General features: G+C 36.3%; 3 protein-coding genes across 4 annotated transcripts; 1 reads left to right on the top strand and 2 right to left on the bottom strand.

The window, feature by feature from the left end:
• The first annotated feature begins 614 nt into the window (after positions 1-614).
• LOC129286715 (LOB domain-containing protein 4) lies at positions 615-2,860 on the top strand. Its single transcript, XM_054922719.1, has 2 exons — positions 615-903; positions 2,018-2,860. Exons 1-2 carry the CDS (start codon positions 727-729, stop codon positions 2,327-2,329), a joined length of 489 nt encoding a protein of 162 aa, XP_054778694.1. The 5' UTR covers positions 615-726; the 3' UTR covers positions 2,330-2,860.
• A 529-nt stretch (positions 2,861-3,389) lies between these two features.
• On the bottom strand, positions 3,390-4,276 carry LOC129285528 (photosystem I reaction center subunit III, chloroplastic). Its single transcript, XM_054921266.1, has one exon. It carries the CDS (start codon positions 4,187-4,189, stop codon positions 3,515-3,517), a length of 675 nt encoding a protein of 224 aa, XP_054777241.1. The 5' UTR covers positions 4,190-4,276; the 3' UTR covers positions 3,390-3,514.
• A 465-nt stretch (positions 4,277-4,741) lies between these two features.
• LOC129285527 (cyclin-T1-3-like) lies at positions 4,742-12,103 on the bottom strand. 2 transcript variants are annotated; one of them, XM_054921264.1, is made up of 7 exons: positions 11,883-12,103; positions 9,283-9,611; positions 8,789-8,870; positions 7,462-7,596; positions 6,761-6,936; positions 6,515-6,666; positions 4,742-6,115 (listed from the first exon to the last, which is right to left on the bottom strand). In XM_054921264.1, exons 2-7 carry the CDS (start codon positions 9,513-9,515, stop codon positions 5,145-5,147), a joined length of 1,749 nt encoding a protein of 582 aa, XP_054777239.1. In that variant the 5' UTR covers positions 9,516-9,611; positions 11,883-12,103; the 3' UTR covers positions 4,742-5,144. The 2 variants fall into 2 exon arrangements, with proteins under 2 accessions (XP_054777239.1, XP_054777240.1); XM_054921265.1 differs by lacking the exons at positions 9,283-9,611; positions 11,883-12,103 and adding an exon at positions 9,222-9,256.
• Between the last annotated feature and the right edge of the window lie 3,844 nt (positions 12,104-15,947).

Raw genomic sequence — 15,947 nt, forward strand, 5'->3', positions numbered from 1 at the left:
TCAATCCCAATTTCCCAAATCAACTTTAATATAAAGTTTATAATTTATAAGAGTCATAATAATAGAAAAAATGACAGTTAAATTTTAAAAGAGAGGAAATAAATTTTTTTTAAAAATTAATTATAAATATTAATTCAAACAGTTATAATTTTAAAAATTTCAATTGCAAGTAAGATATTTAAGTTTCAACTATAACAATTAATTTATTTACAATTTATTTTATACAAAATTTTATCAATGACCTAGCTGTTGTTGATTTATTCTTTTTGAGACTTTATTATATTTTTTAAATAATACAATTATATAAGGCCTACTGGACCGTAACTAATTATGTTTACAAATTTAAAACTTTATCTGATAATAAAAATGTGCTATAAATTTTAGCAAAATTATTTTTAAAATATTCAAAAAGTAATCAAAAATATTTGTTTTAAATAAAATCTAATACGAGTCTTGCGTGTTGCAAATAGTATGAGAAACAAGCTGCTTTAATATAACAATGTGATAAACTTCTTATATTATTTAAACATTTCATCATATTTGGGTTGTTAGATGTGATTTACTCTTGCATTTTCTGTCAGTAGCTCTATATAATAGCTTTCGGGTCCTTTTGACTATATGAGGCTCTTTTCTGCCCTCTTCCTCTCGGTTTTCCCCTTCTCCTTCTTCCGTAGCATCGTCTTCATGTTGATGTGCAGGTAAACAAGTAATCAGGCGATTGAAGAAATGAAAGAGGGAGGAAGGAAGCAGGGTGCAGCGTCACCGTGTGCAGCATGCAAACTGCTTCGAAGAAGATGTGCCAACGACTGTGTCTTCGCTCCTTATTTCCCTGCCGATGAGCCCCACAAGTTCGCTAATGTTCACAAAGTCTTCGGTGCCAGTAATGTCAACAAGATGCTTCAGGTTTCTTCATCTCCTTCTTGTTTCCTTTTCTTGCACTTCATCTTTAATTCATGATCTCTTTCGGGGGATACACTGATATTGGTAATTGATCCCCACGCTTAACATCGGAGCTCTGTTTCTGCAATATGATGCCTTAAAATTAATATTACTTGAGGCATCAAATCATTGAAAGTTGTATGGCACCTGTGCCTATTTCTAAGTATCCATCAGCGACTTTGTGCTCTTGCTCACTTCTTCAAGTTATTTTGCTCAACCACGAAAAGTTCACTTTATTTAGTTCCCTACATATACATCTTTTATCAATAATTGAAGATTGAAGATATGGAGTTAGTTCTGCAAGCCCGAGGTAAACGGTGTAACATCTTTTTTTTTTTTTCTTTTTGGGGGATATCAAAACGGTGTGACTAATGGTTAGGAATATACTAGAACTATTGATGGGCCGTGGGCCGTTTCTTGCATTGGTATATGTTTATTGTATTTTTGTTGAGTGAGAAACAATACAGACTGGATGCATAGTGAAGAATTTGATAATACAAATCTAAAAACTGTTCTTGTCCTTTTGATTTGAGGGACATAATTAAACAGCAAAAAGATGCTTCAAGAAATAAAATTGTAATACTAGCTAGGTTTTGTATATTGGACGGCTATGGCGGGCCAAGAGAAAAGACAGATAATAACAGATACATTTGAAAGCAAAATACAGAGAGACAAAAGAGATGAGGTGTGATGTGAAGTTTGAACGCACCGTAGAACCAATAAATGTGTTTTCAGTCTTTTCTACTATGTCAAGGGTTACCTGAGAAAATGTCCTGTGTTAGTAACAATTAAAGTGCAAGATTGTTTCAGTTCATATCCGAATTTGCTGTGCAATTTTACCGAAAACTTTAGAAGATTCCATCCATAAAATATAATAGCATATATAATTGTGCCTTTTGCTAAAGTAAGAAAGTAGTCCATTCTGCTTCCACAATTAACTCACTCTCTTGTATTCTCTTTGAATAATTGCTTTCCTTTTTTCTTCATGTAACATGATGCATCACGTGAACCTTGCTCGTTCTGTCAAATTAACATGGTCCTAGTCCATTATAAATAGCCATTTCTGTTTCCATCACAGGAGCTACCAGTGCATCAAAGAGGGGATGCAGTGAGCAGTATGGTGTATGAGGCGAACGCAAGAGTGAGAGATCCAGTGTATGGGTGTGTTGGGGCCATCTCTTCTCTTCAGAGACAGATTGATTTGCTTCAGACCCAATTGGCCTTGGCCCAGGCAGAGGTGGTCCATCTTAGGGTTAGCCAATCTGCTTCACTTTCCAACCAGGGGCTCAGCCCAACTGGTAGTGACTCTCCGCCACCTTCCAAGCATTTTGTTGACATGGAATTATTGATGGACCATTCCACTTATTCTGATTCAATGTGGCACTGCTAGTTTTTTCTTCATCAAAGAAGTTGATTCCCCTCACTTTCAGGAATAGAAGAGACACAATATGCATGATGTGTTTGACCTCACATATTGTGTTTTTCTCTTTTACTGAAAGTGAAACCATCAATTTCTTCACAAAGTTTAAATGATTTAAATCAAATCTTTGCTAGTATTTTAGTGGTGGGGATTACAACAAATAGCCGTGGCGGAGGTGTTCGCCCGCTCAATTAAATTGATTTGGAAGAGCGGAAAAGGGTTTGTGGTTAGTTTATGATTAATATATATATATATATAGTGTAAATATATATGACTTAGACTTGATATGAAGTTTAGAAGCATATCTTGCAGTGGGATTGTGGACTTTTTATGGTAATTTTAGTGTTGTTTATCAAGTGATGTTATCATCTGCATTCTTGAAGCAGCAAGCATTTACCTTGTGTTCCCCCCCCCCCCCCCAAAAGAGATTGGCGTGCCTTTGTTCCCTGTCTATATTCTTGTTAATTCAAGGCAAAGAAAATGCCATTTTGAGGTCCATGAGTCAAATATTTGGGATTATCTTGTAAGGAAATTATGAAAGCACTTCATTCTTCGAGATCGAGACTGATTGTTTTCACAAAATATTCACGCATCCTATCTCTAGGTTAAACGCCTTAGAACTTTGGATGTGTGATTTTCACTACGACTCAATATTTATTTTTATGTTTTTAATATATAAAAATAAACCGCATTATTAATAAATGATTGACGATATTCATTCTCCACACGTTGTACAAAATCTCAGCCCTCGCATCTAGTTCACATTAGAAACAGATTCTTATGATCGCGCATATGTAAGGAAAAAGAATTAGAAAAGGCCATGGTGCACAGGCATGTGTTTTTATATCTATTATTTTTTATTTGGAGGCAATATTTTTTTAAAAAAAATTAAGCAGCATGGTGAGGTAAAATGTGTTTCAAAATTCATATATGGATTTTATGGGGTCTCCCTTTCATTCAAGGCAAGAAACCATAATTTAAGATCAGTTTGTGAGTTTCAGTCTGGTTCCCAGGCATTTCAAGTAGAATATACAAATCAAGCACAGAAACATGGCACCATCAATCTAATTTTTCATAGTAATTTCCACGGCATTATAGAAATTAAAAACGAAAGAAGGAGAAAAATCAGACAAACGCAAATGCGTGAAATTACGCCTACACGTCCTTGGCGACAAGTTCACCGTTCAACCACTCTCTGTAGGCAGCGACGGGCCAACTGAATCCTCTGAACACCAACCTGGTAGCGAGAGGCACGTCGATGATGATCTCCTTTTGAGTCGGTTTCTTTTCGTCCCGGATCGCAATCAGGTAGCTCCGACCCACCCATCCGATCCAACCCGCGATGTACAGAAACAAAATCCCCGGCGTGATGAACTCGCCCCAGTGCCTCTGGTCTCCGTTCACTATCAGGTGGGGCAAACCGTCTGACCCGCACAGAAGGCCCTGCTTCCCGTAGTTGTCGAACCTCCGCTTCGTCTTCTCGATCGTCGCCTTGATCGCCAAAGCCGGCGCGCTGTCCGGCGCGTAATTCTTCAACGCTGACTCCAGCTTCTTTATCTGCTGCTTCTCGCGCTTGGCGAACTGCTTGGATTCCTTGCAGGGGGTGAGGCCGGATATGTCGGCGGCGGCGGGGAGAGGGGCTGACAGGAGGATGGAGGAGAGGGCGAGCGCGGCAGAGAAAGCCTGAAGCGTGGATGCATCAGAGCTTTTCTCAGAAGACGCAGAGCAGACGATTGTGGCCGGTCTTGGTTTGAGGGAGGGTTGGGAGTTACCCAACTTGGGCTTGAAGGAGTTGAATTTGGAGAGATTGGTTGGGATCGTGAGAGACATTTTGTTTCTCTCTTGGGAATGAAGCGCGAAGGAAGATGGGGAAGAGGTTTGAAAAGACTAGGGAGAGGAAGAGGCAGTGGATAGAGAGGCGAGAGAGGAGTTTAAGATTCTCTGGTGAGAAGTGAAGGAGGAGGAGGTGGATAAGGTGATGCTGAACTGGCGAGCTGGTATTGGCTGTGGGCATATCGGAGTCTTTGTTCTGTTATCTGTGTGGTAACAGGTTGGAATTTTTAAGAGGGAAGGGTGGATAAGAGAGAGAGAGAGAGAGAGAGTGCTTGTAACTTGCAAGTCATAGGTTCACGTGTACAAAAATCTGATATCACATTTGTCCATAAGGTTGCATCCGCGTGCCATCCACGAGACCACGACCTACCCAGATTGGATATTTTACTATTATATTTTAATCATTACTAATAAATTTATACTACTCAAATTAAATTTGTATAATTTCAACCTCCTCTAAATTTATGCTCAACTGGGCAATGGGCACTAAAGTAGTAAATTTACTAACAATAGGAGGATGAAAAACAAAAGATACGAGTACTAGGAGGCTTGAACGCTTATTGCCAACTTGTTTCGAATATAACAATGCCATATTAACCATTCATAATTTAACTACACATTTCTTATGTTTCTTGCATTTATATTCTTTAAGATGAGCACCATCAAAGCCCAGGAGATCAGATTACAATTCTCAATGACTTCCATTTCAAGCACCATTCATCTATTAGGCAGGATGACTCTGAGGAAGCTAATTACTTAAATAATTAGCAACTGTGCATCAACCTTCACTGTCACTCCCAAAAATGAAATATCCAGGCTCCTTAGACATGAAATTGTACAACACATACAAAGGCATCAGAATCGTCACTTCTTTAGCAACCCTCTGCCACAATGAGCCTTCAAATAGAGGACAGACTAATTCTTCTCACCAATCGCTTTCCTCTTCTGCTCTTCAGCAGTTCCCCTCTTCATAAGAAACTCCACCCTTCCAGTTCACATCTTCTGCAACCTCATCATGATAACTTGGGTCAAGCCACTTTTTATCCCCGGGTTGCCCGCCTGGCGAATACATTGCCTTTCTCTTGTGCTTGTTCATCAAAGTTGAGGAATCGTCTGTTATCTCCTCTTTCAGTTTCGCTTCTTTACATGACTGCCGCTTCCCAGCCACAGCTTTCCCGTCATCAATTTCCTCATTTATCCTTCTACAATCTGCGCTATCGCATTCAGATCCATATGGTCTCCCCTCCCACTTATTTTTCTCATCCTCGGCAGCCAACTCTACACCATCCTCTAGCTCCCTCTCAATAAATTCATCCTCATCCATTACATCATCCTTCTTCAATGTAATTTCCCTTCGTGCTTTCCTTCTTTTTTCTAATGCAGCCTTGACCTTGTCTTTATCAATCATCTTAATTGCTTCTTTGGGTGACTGATCAATAGAGCCTTCTCGATACTCTAAATTTCGAACAACGCTGCAGGAATTGTGCAATGCCAAATCCTCCCTCCTTTGCAATTCTGCAGCCTCATTTGTATCACCAATTCTATCTTGGTCCCCTGCACCTATTTGCTGAGTTCCCATGTTTGATCCACCTGCCAATTCTCTCTCTTTATCATTCTGTGGCAACCCATCTGAAAGCTGAGAATCTCTAATTTCCACATCCAACTTGTGATCAGTAATTACACTTCCCATTTCTGCACTCCCATCATTACTTTGGTTTTCTGTGCTTGTTGGTGGAACCTCACATGCAGGTGAGTCCTGATGAGCGGAATGAGATGGTATTTGTTCTGAAACCTGCTCCTCACTCACAGCAGGTTCTTTTGCCGCAGCTCTTGTGCCTACTCCAACACTCCCTTCTACTTCACTTCCTTGAGATGGTGGAGCTTTATTCTGCTCATAGAGTTCCAGCATTTGATTGCTAACCTCTGGAAGAAAATACAAAGCAAGCAATTTATGATCCAAAATCATTCATGCAGCAAGACACAAAAGGACAGCCCATCATTTAACATCAAAAAACTACCCATGGCATGAAACTGAGATTTTTTTTTTTCCCCTCTGAATGCCTAACTTGATCAGGTACGAGGAGTGACTATTCAGATTTCAGTTCTTGGCAATCTGGTCACTTCTGTTTAGGCAGAATCAGTGGGAGGCATGAGATATATATGATGGCTAGAGACATGCTTACATTACAAGCTTTCAGAAAATTCAAGCCACACAGGAGTGACTGAAATTATCAAAATGCAAAAAGCCATGGGGATTTAAAAAGGCTATCCAGTTGGGTCAACTTGATTTGTGTGCAAACAAATTGAGGGGATGACACCGACCCTCCAATTGGCGTGGGGTGACATCAAACTCTTGCCACCAAACCTTCTCACCATCTGATGGAAGCTTCACTTTTAGGAACTTGGCAGCAAGGAAAATGGCACCTGCTGCAATATGATGTGGCTTAAATTGCAGGCAGAGCGATGTCCTCAGCCTGAAAGCCACTTTCTAGTGTGTGAACAAAATATAGTGGAAAATAATTAAAACACACTTAACAACGATTAAAAACAATGGCATCTTAATCATACCCATCATTGACAAAATTCCATGCAACTTGTGCAAGGGCACTCTTTGCAACATTGAACTTCTTTATGGCCTCAACAAGGGGCTTGTAGGGATGTTGAACATTGAGATCAAAACCTAACGTGGCAAGCACAGACCTCTCATTCAGTAAAATCAACTCTTTCTGCTGCTCGTATACTTCCTGCATTGTTTATGAACAATAACATGCAAATATAAATAGTATAACAGGCATAGTCAAATATGTGTCAAAAAGTGTGCTAAGGAAACTAAAATAGGTGGAATTCGATCAACATTCCAATAAAAAGGGTACAGAGAAAGAACAAATACTGATAGTAAATGATAGAATTCCTATCAAGCAGTAACAGGAAGGTGCATCAGTGAATATCAATCAAACGCTCTTCTGCTTTAATAACTTCATGACATACAATAATTTCAATAATAAGATGCATCAACCATGTTAGACCAAGCCAAGCAGTTCACAATAGAAAAAATGGATAAATACACTAGAACCTGACTTTTAAGGAAAGCCAGCCTTGCAGCACAAGGAAAACATAACTATTCCAATGTGGAAAATCAACAGGGAGAAAATAAGAAGAAAGAATGGCTTGGGTTAAGGGCAGGAACAAGATTCCAGAAAATTCATCAATTCAGAATGATTAGTATAGAAACGAACTGGCTATAGCATTGCCACTATTCCGTAAAACACCTTCTGTTTTATCCTCTGTGCAGCAGCAGGATCTTTTTTGTAAATAATCTCATAAGAAACAATAATGACATCCTTTAGTGGTCGAGGAGTCTCTTCAACTTTCCCAGCAAGGAACATACAGACGGTTGCAATAATCTGCAGAAAACTTTAATCAAGTGTGAGATTCCAATAAAGTACACTATCAAGTTTTTACTACTTTAACACATATTCTTAATGTAGAGCTGAATTAAGAACTATTATGAGGTCTGTAAATTTAAGAGAACATCTTCATTGCTCAAGCAGTATGCACAGATTACTATTAATACAAGTTATCGAAAGTTGCATGATGCTTCACCAGAGATCCAGTATCTAAATTGAAAAAGTGAAAATGTTCAACACCTTTTGCAACCAAAACAAGAATTTATAACTAAACCTACACCAAAAATGACTCTAGTGGTTCAGTATCTTGTATGCAAGATCACTGTCAATGTCAATGAGTCCAGAAATTAGCAAGATGACAACTATTACTAGGTCACATGAACATTTAATGAGAAGTGGAAAATAAACCCCAAGAATTAGAATGGATTACGGCTATACTTGATTTACATCAAAGTTACAATTTCCTGAAAGCAAATCAATAATTAAGGGATCCAAAATAATGATGAGGTGAAGATGTGTTAATGAATATCAAACTCAAAACTTTGTTTACGAGAACTGGAAAAATTGATTGTTCTTAACCAGATAATGCAACCAAAATACAGAATGAAAAATGATTTATTACAAATAATTTTTTTTTGTCATCTTTACCCATAAAGAATGAAATTGGATGCAATCAATCAGGAGATTTATTTCCAAAAAAGCATAAACTTAGAAAGCATTCAACAATTAGTTGAATGAAAAAGATCATCAAAATATTTTGTAAAGTTAAACAATTATATTAACTAAGCTGTCAACAAAAATGATATAAATTTGTGAAATTCAGAGTATATTTTGTCACTCTTCAGTATAGCAAATGACTTTCCTTCAGATATTGGTACCACACTTTTGGTATATTGACTATAATAGTAATTTCATATAGTATGAAAGATAGTTCTCTTTTTTCGAAAATACCATTTAATAACCATCCAGAAAATATTAAGCATCTGGCAGAAAGGGAAAGCAATGCAATTAATATGTATAAAAACGTTACAACTTAATATACAACATGGGCCGCTCACCAGTAAATGTATACCACAGACCTGTTACTCACTAAACCACAAGCACAAGCATGTCATACCAACATAAAGCACATGGTAAAGATCAGGAGAGGTAAAATGCACAGTATCAATTTGAGAGTGAAACAACCCACCCTTCTATCATTCTTTGCATGAGATTGTTGAAGAAAGAACCGATGACAAAAAACTATGGCTGTTGCTATAGTTACCTGAGGTCTGCAATGAACAAAATTAACACCAAAATGTGAGTCTCCAATCAAAATCCTAGAACTGGATATCAATATCCCCAACATGGCATAGATCCAAATGCACCAGCAAATGCAATTTCCAGATGCTACACCTCCCTTTGTCTAGGCAAAGACTCCTGAAGTTATATAGCTATCTCAGAATAAAGAAAAAAGAGTAAAAGAGCAACCTAGTTGGGGAGTCTAAGTGTGCATGTTCTTATGGGACTTCCTGTACATGCATGCAATCATAGATTGAATTAGCGGGTGTTTCAAACATTTAAACAGTCTTATTTGTTGAGAAAGGTTACACTAAACATTCAGAGGAAATTTGCAAACTTACACTTTAAGCCTCATGCCTTATGCGCAAATATTCATGATAATGTCTGTATCAGCGAACTTACACTTTAAGCCTCATGCCTAAATCTTGTAAGAATGTGCAGTAAGACCGGCGCAGATATGTCTCTTTCTTCAAGCCAATTCCATCTCTTCTGGATGGAGAATATTCCTCTATTTCTTTCCTAGCCATGTACCAGCGACCTGCTTCTTCCCCTTTCTTGGCCATGGTAGAACTTTCAAAAGCACTGCCATCAGATGTTCCATTATTCACTGACTCCATAGATAAGAATCCTGCCATATGTACCAATTTTCTTTGCACTGAATTGAATATATGTGAACAAGCAAGCTCTAATTGGTCCAAATTACTTCTTCAACACTGTGTAGCAAAATAATTCTGCAGATCAAGAGAATAGAACTAGATGAACATAATGTATCTGAAATTCAGAGTAATATAATACAACTGAAATCATATGATATAACATTTCTTCTATATTAAGTTTTAAACCAAAAAGCATGAGGGTAAAAAGAAGTCTAAGAAAGCAATATCTTAATGCTCAAATTAGTTTAGACTCTCTATAGTCTATACAGTTTCCTTGAGCAAATACTCAAGGTTATGAATGCAGAAATAAACAACTTCTCATTTTCATTAACATCTCCAGAGCTGATCCAGTATATCTTAAAGCTCCAAAGTCCAAATTCCAACATATAGCAACTTCAGGAAAAAAAGAACCCCACAAATTTAAAGGAAGCTCAAATATCAGTCTCTCACTAAAATAAGGAGAACCATAAAATAAGCACTATAAAATTGCAATTACAGAATGCTACAAACCAAACCTGACCAAACGTGAAAAGATCTAAACATCTACTAAATGATTCCAGCACTGAACTCCAGTCAAAGTGTCAAACACAACAAAGCAAATGACATAATGTGCATCTCCATTAATCTATATTTGATCCTTTTACACACTGCAGGGGGGATCTTTCTATTTTTCTACTCTAACTTTTATTTGTCACAATCAAGTTAGACTTTCATACTTGGATTTCCTAGAGTTTGCTTCAAGAAGAGCAGAGGAAGGCCAAAGAGAACACTTTTGGAAGTTATTAATCTAGACCTCTTAATTAATACTATTTATAAAAACTTAATAAATGATAGAGCATGATAGAGTCATATAATCTATGTAATTGACCCCACTTAGTGGAATAAGGCTTCTTGTTGCTGCTGCTGCTGCTGCTGCTTAATAATTTGAGCACTAATGTCAAGTTTTATGCAACCAATTGTCATTTACGTCAATAGTTCATGGCTTCTTGCATAATATGCATGAAGTAGTTGCCAATTAACTGAATAGCTGCTGCCTATTAGCAGCGCTGTCGGAGAACATGTTTTACATTTCATTATGTGCAATGTAAAAAGGTCAATTAATGACACACACACACTTCTACAAAAGACTTGATACATAATTATCAAAGCGTGAAATCTGAAATGTACAATATAATCTGAAATCTGAAAAATTAAAAAGGTCAATTAATGACACACACGCACTTCTATAGCTTACTTTTGGATAATTCTTTTGTTCCGTAAGTCATTCAAGGTTTATATAGCATGTCACAAGGAATTGGTTCTTATATCTTCTGATGGCGTCAAGGAAGTAACATTTCAATACACTCGACATATTATACAGTGAATGAAATGTATACCTTTTACGTGCACACCATGCAAGAACAAATTTCAGAAAGTCTCTTGATAATAAATTTTCCAGCTGTCTGAAGTAGTGTCATGGTGAGACTTTTAGGGAAAGTACGGTTCAGGATGAGATCTCTATGAAAAATAATTTTACCACTAAAAAAGAGTGGAAATAAAATCCTTGAGAAAAATTTGCCGCCACTGTATAGAGTATAGATACCCGCTTTATTTGAACAAAAAAAAAAGTGCAAATTAATCCTTCAAGCTCCCCCCTTATGAAGAGTATGATTATTAGTGTGACTGATCCAAGTCAAAAATCCTCTTTGCTTGGACCATAGTTTCCAGGGCATTGAGAAATTGATGGATACCGATATTGCATATACTGATATACCCTGCTTCATAGTATAGGATTTTGGCTCTAAGTTATTTTCTTTATTCCATTACTTCAAAAGGGAAAAGTAGATAAGAAGAAGACAAAATGCGCAATTTAAATTGAATCCAAAACAGAGAAAGCGGTGAGCGGACAGAAACAGCAAAAAAAATTGAGACCCTTTGTCCAAATGTAACTATAATCCCTTCCTTATAATCAGTGTTGATAATCAAATGATCTTATTTGGAAAACAACGTACGAAAGAGTGAACCCTACTTACAAAGAATCTCCATACAGTAGCCCATGCACAAGAGTAGGCATATCCCCTTGAATATTTACTTCATAATTATCACATAATCCTGAACAAATTCTCGCCTAAAACATTTCACTATTTCTGGGTAAGAAACGCCGACCCATTACCCAACCCAAAAGGATTTCAATAAATTGATTCATTAAAGACTAAGATTTCCGGGAAAAGATGAATAACCGGCCAATTTCAGATGGAAATGCGATGCATGAAACAAGATAAGTGATAGATCAAACGCTTCAAGCAAAGCAAAAAAATAAAGAAGTGGGAGAAATAGAGTGAAAGAAAAAAAAGTTCAGCAACTTACGAAGGCAGTAAAAGAGAGTCAGAAGGCAGAAGAAAGGTCATGTCCTGGGATGCGAGTTTCGCAGTCTTCGACTCTCACCGCCACTCCCTTTCCTCAGCGATCCTTGCAGCAACCCGAAGCTCGCAATCCCCTTGCTTTCGTTTCTTCACTCACTTTGTATTGTGCCTGGCTTCCAGACTTCCCGTTGTTTTTTTTTTTTTTCCTGGCTGCTAAATATTTCTTAGTTTTCATTTAGTTGTAGCTTGTTACTTGTTAGGGTTGCTATGCTATCAACGTACTCCCTGAAAAATAGTATAAATCATTTTCTAAATTTTACTTCTTTTAAAATATAAGAGTGTTATATATTTTTTAGTTTACACTTTTATTTTATCAAATAATTAATAAGGGTATTTCAAATAAATCAAATGTTATATTTTTTTCTTTCATAAACAAAGGCAAGCTGAAGCTTAAGAAAAGAAAAATGAATTACAATTAAAAAAAAGTCTGCAAAATAAACCTACACATATGGCAAACTTTGCTTATCATTAAAAAAAAAAAAACAGGGGTACACAATCATGTGACACAATCGAAACTAGTTCAGCATCAAACGCAAATCCATGAGCCTAACGAGCTAAAAAGTACGTGCAACTAATCAAAATCCTCCACGTGAATAGGATACGAACCTCCCACCTGCATACAGCAGTTCCCTAATCTCAGAAGTATCTTCCCTCAAGGGATGATCAAGGGGAGAATCTCATACCAAGAGGTTAATGGCATCAAGGGAGTTAGAATCAGTAGAATCTTGGAGAGGCCCAGTTGTCTACTTTACGTCAAAACCCGTTCTAATGGCGAAAACCTCTGCAGCAGTAGATCCAAAACAGCCCAAATTTCTCTTGAAACCTGTAACCCAAATGTTAGGAGAATTTCTAGTAAGTCCCCGCAGACAGCATGATCATGGGTCCAAACTGATCCATTAGCATCCTCCTTTACAACATCATATGGTGGGGGTTTCCACGAATGGTTACCCTTCTCAGCATTCTGGAAAATTTTATGTTTCCATTTGACATTTGCATCATCCTCTGATACAAGATGTAAACAGCTGTGGATAATCTCTTTTAGCTGATTCACTTTATCCCTCCAAAAAGTTGTTGGCTACCTTTAGGTCTAAATCATTCAACAAGCATAGCTAAAGACCTTAGCCCAAGTCCAAGACTTCACGAACCTACGCCTTGGCTTATGAGAAGCATTCCAACAAAGCTAACCCTGCAGATTGAGAGAAAAACACACCAAAATGATTAGAATTAGTTAAAGCTTTCCACATATCTCTTACTTTTATGTTGTCATAGATAGTATGAATAATAATCTCCTCACAAGCACACTCAAAAGGGCAAAGGTTCGAGGTTCAAAAGCTTCCTTAACCATTGCGCAAACCTTGCTTCCAATTACCTTTCCACTGGGAATCAATAGATGAGTCAACATTCAACATTTAGTATCTTTAATTCATTGCAGAACATTAAAGGATTGATGACTCAATTCAAAGCCAAGAAAATGAAAGAAGCCTTAAATTCATTAATAAGGGATGTCCTATATGATCAAAGAGTCTTAAAGACAAATGGAACTAGAAAATCCAAGAAAAACTCTTAGTATATTAAGTCTATTCTAAGATATTCAATTCCATGAGTCCAATTAGTTTAGCTAATATTTTTTTAAATTTAGGAAATTAGTTTATACCCTCTTGAACTTTGAGATAGTTGCATATAACTCCCTTCATCGTTAAAAGTTTAAAATTAACCCCCTAACTTTTAATTTTGTTTTTCAAAGCCCCCCACCTTTAATTAATTCTATTATATTATTAACATAATTTGCCATGTCAGATAATACAATACACATAAAAGCTTACATGGCATCTTATATATGCAAATAATAAATATTTAGAGATTATATTATTTTTCATAAGGGCTAAAATGTCATTCAACTTTAAAAAAGAAAAAACCCTCGCTGCCCTTTATCTCCCTGTCGTCGTCACTAATGCAAAACAAAACTCTTTCGGCGTCGCATCTGGCTACCCTTTCACTGTGGCATCTTGCTGAACAAAACCCTCACGACCTTTTTTATTGTGGCATCTCGCTGTCATACATATTCAATTCAAGAATAATCAAAAGACGTGCTGGAACTTCACTCAAAAATAGAAAAGACGTATTGGGAAGCTATTTGCAAACAAGGTAAAAGGTAATTAATTTTTATTTTTGTTCTTTTCCACTCCAGCATTTGGTTTATTTGTAGATAACTTTTTATATGTATTTTTATTTTTTCTTTTTTCAACTATTTACAATAAAAGGTAATTCATTTGGAACAGTACATTTTTGTAAAACATCATCCTTTTTTATTCTAGTTTGTTGGGGTTTTCTAAACTTGGAATATGTTACTGGTATATTATAAATGGAATGTGTGCTGCTTTAAGATAATAATTTTTTTGCTATTAGCAATTTATATTGATTTTGTTAAAAAGTAAAAAGAAAAAGAAAAACTACTTGTAAAATATTTCAGTAGGTAAATAAACTTTTAAAGCTTGGATAATTAGATATCATAGGTTTTTAATTTCCTTTTATTTTTAAATATATCAATTAAGTTATCATTTCCATCTCTATTTTGCATGGAATTTTTCTTTAATAATATACATGTTTTTTTAAAAAAATGTAGGTTAGGTTATTGAGATGATGACAACAATCTTGAAAGAGAATATAGTTGAAAGGCAAGAAGATCCAAAATATAGGGAGGATCAAAGAGTTATTGAAGAAGAGGAACAATATGAGCGTGATGAGGAGGAGCGGTTAAACACTCAAATTGATTTAAATGGGTGTGAATTTTTTGAGAGCGATAATGAGCAGTTTGACTTATTTTTTAAAAACATTGATAGAGATTAGCTGGCTATAGAAGTTAATCAATGGATGCATGATAACCAAGTTGGAGGGTCATGGAATAGAAGTAAAAGGAATGAAGATGCACTTATCATAGATGATGCACATAGTGGACCAAATTTTGATTATGATGATAGTGATGAGGTTTTAAGTCCAATTGGATCAAATGATGAACGGCAACTAATAAAAGAGCAATCATATAATGAGTTTAATGAGAAGACTGATTTTAAGAGACCTATCAATCTTCAAGTTGGTATGAGGTTTGCAAACTTTAAAGTTTATTGGCAAGCATTAAAGCAATATGCACTTGAGAATGGAATTGAGTTCAAGTATATAAAAAATGAAGCATCACGAATCAAAGCAAAGTGCAAGCATAATTGTGGATGGGCTATGCAAGCATAATTGTGGATGGGCTATACAAGCATAACTGTGAATGGGAGAGGGAGAATAAATGGGTGACTGCTAGATGGTTGTCAAATAGGTACATTGAACACATTAGAGACCAACCAAATTGGAATGTTGATGCATTTTTAAATCAAGTGCGAAGAGACCACAATGTTGAAATTTCAAAATTTCAAGCATATTGTGCAAAAAGAATGGCATTAGATGTGCTTGAGGGTCATGATGCAGAGCAATTTTCCAAGGTATATGCATATTGTGGAGCAATAATAAAATTTAACCTTGAAAGTACAATGAGAGTCAAAGCACAATGGTATCTATTTAAGCGACTTTATGTGTGTCTTGATGCATGTAAACAAGGGTTTATAATAGCATGTAGGCCAATTATATACATAGATGGTTGTTTTTTGAAAGGTAGTTTTGGAGGGCACCTTCTATCTACAGTTGGAAAAGATGCAAATGATAACATGTATCCCATAGCATATGCTATTGTAGAATCTGAGTGTAAAGATAGTTGGAATTGGTTCATGACACTTTTATTTAAGGACATTGGCTCATACCAAGATAAAGGATGGGTTGTGATGTTAGATATGCAAAAGGTATAGTATTTATTGATATTAATAACGTATTTCTATTTTTTACTAATAATCATTGATTATTTAATTAATTTGCAGGGATTGCAAGAAGTGCTCAAGGGGATGGCATGTGAGCATAGGTTTTGTGTTAGGCATTTATATGCTAATTTCAAGCTCAAGTACAAGGGAAAGAA

This window comes from Prosopis cineraria, unplaced genomic scaffold, assembly GCF_029017545.1.
Source record: "Prosopis cineraria cultivar Desert tree isolate PC_DT_omini unplaced genomic scaffold, ASM2901754v1 PC11, whole genome shotgun sequence".
Classification (NCBI taxonomy): domain Eukaryota; kingdom Viridiplantae; phylum Streptophyta; class Magnoliopsida; order Fabales; family Fabaceae; genus Prosopis; species Prosopis cineraria.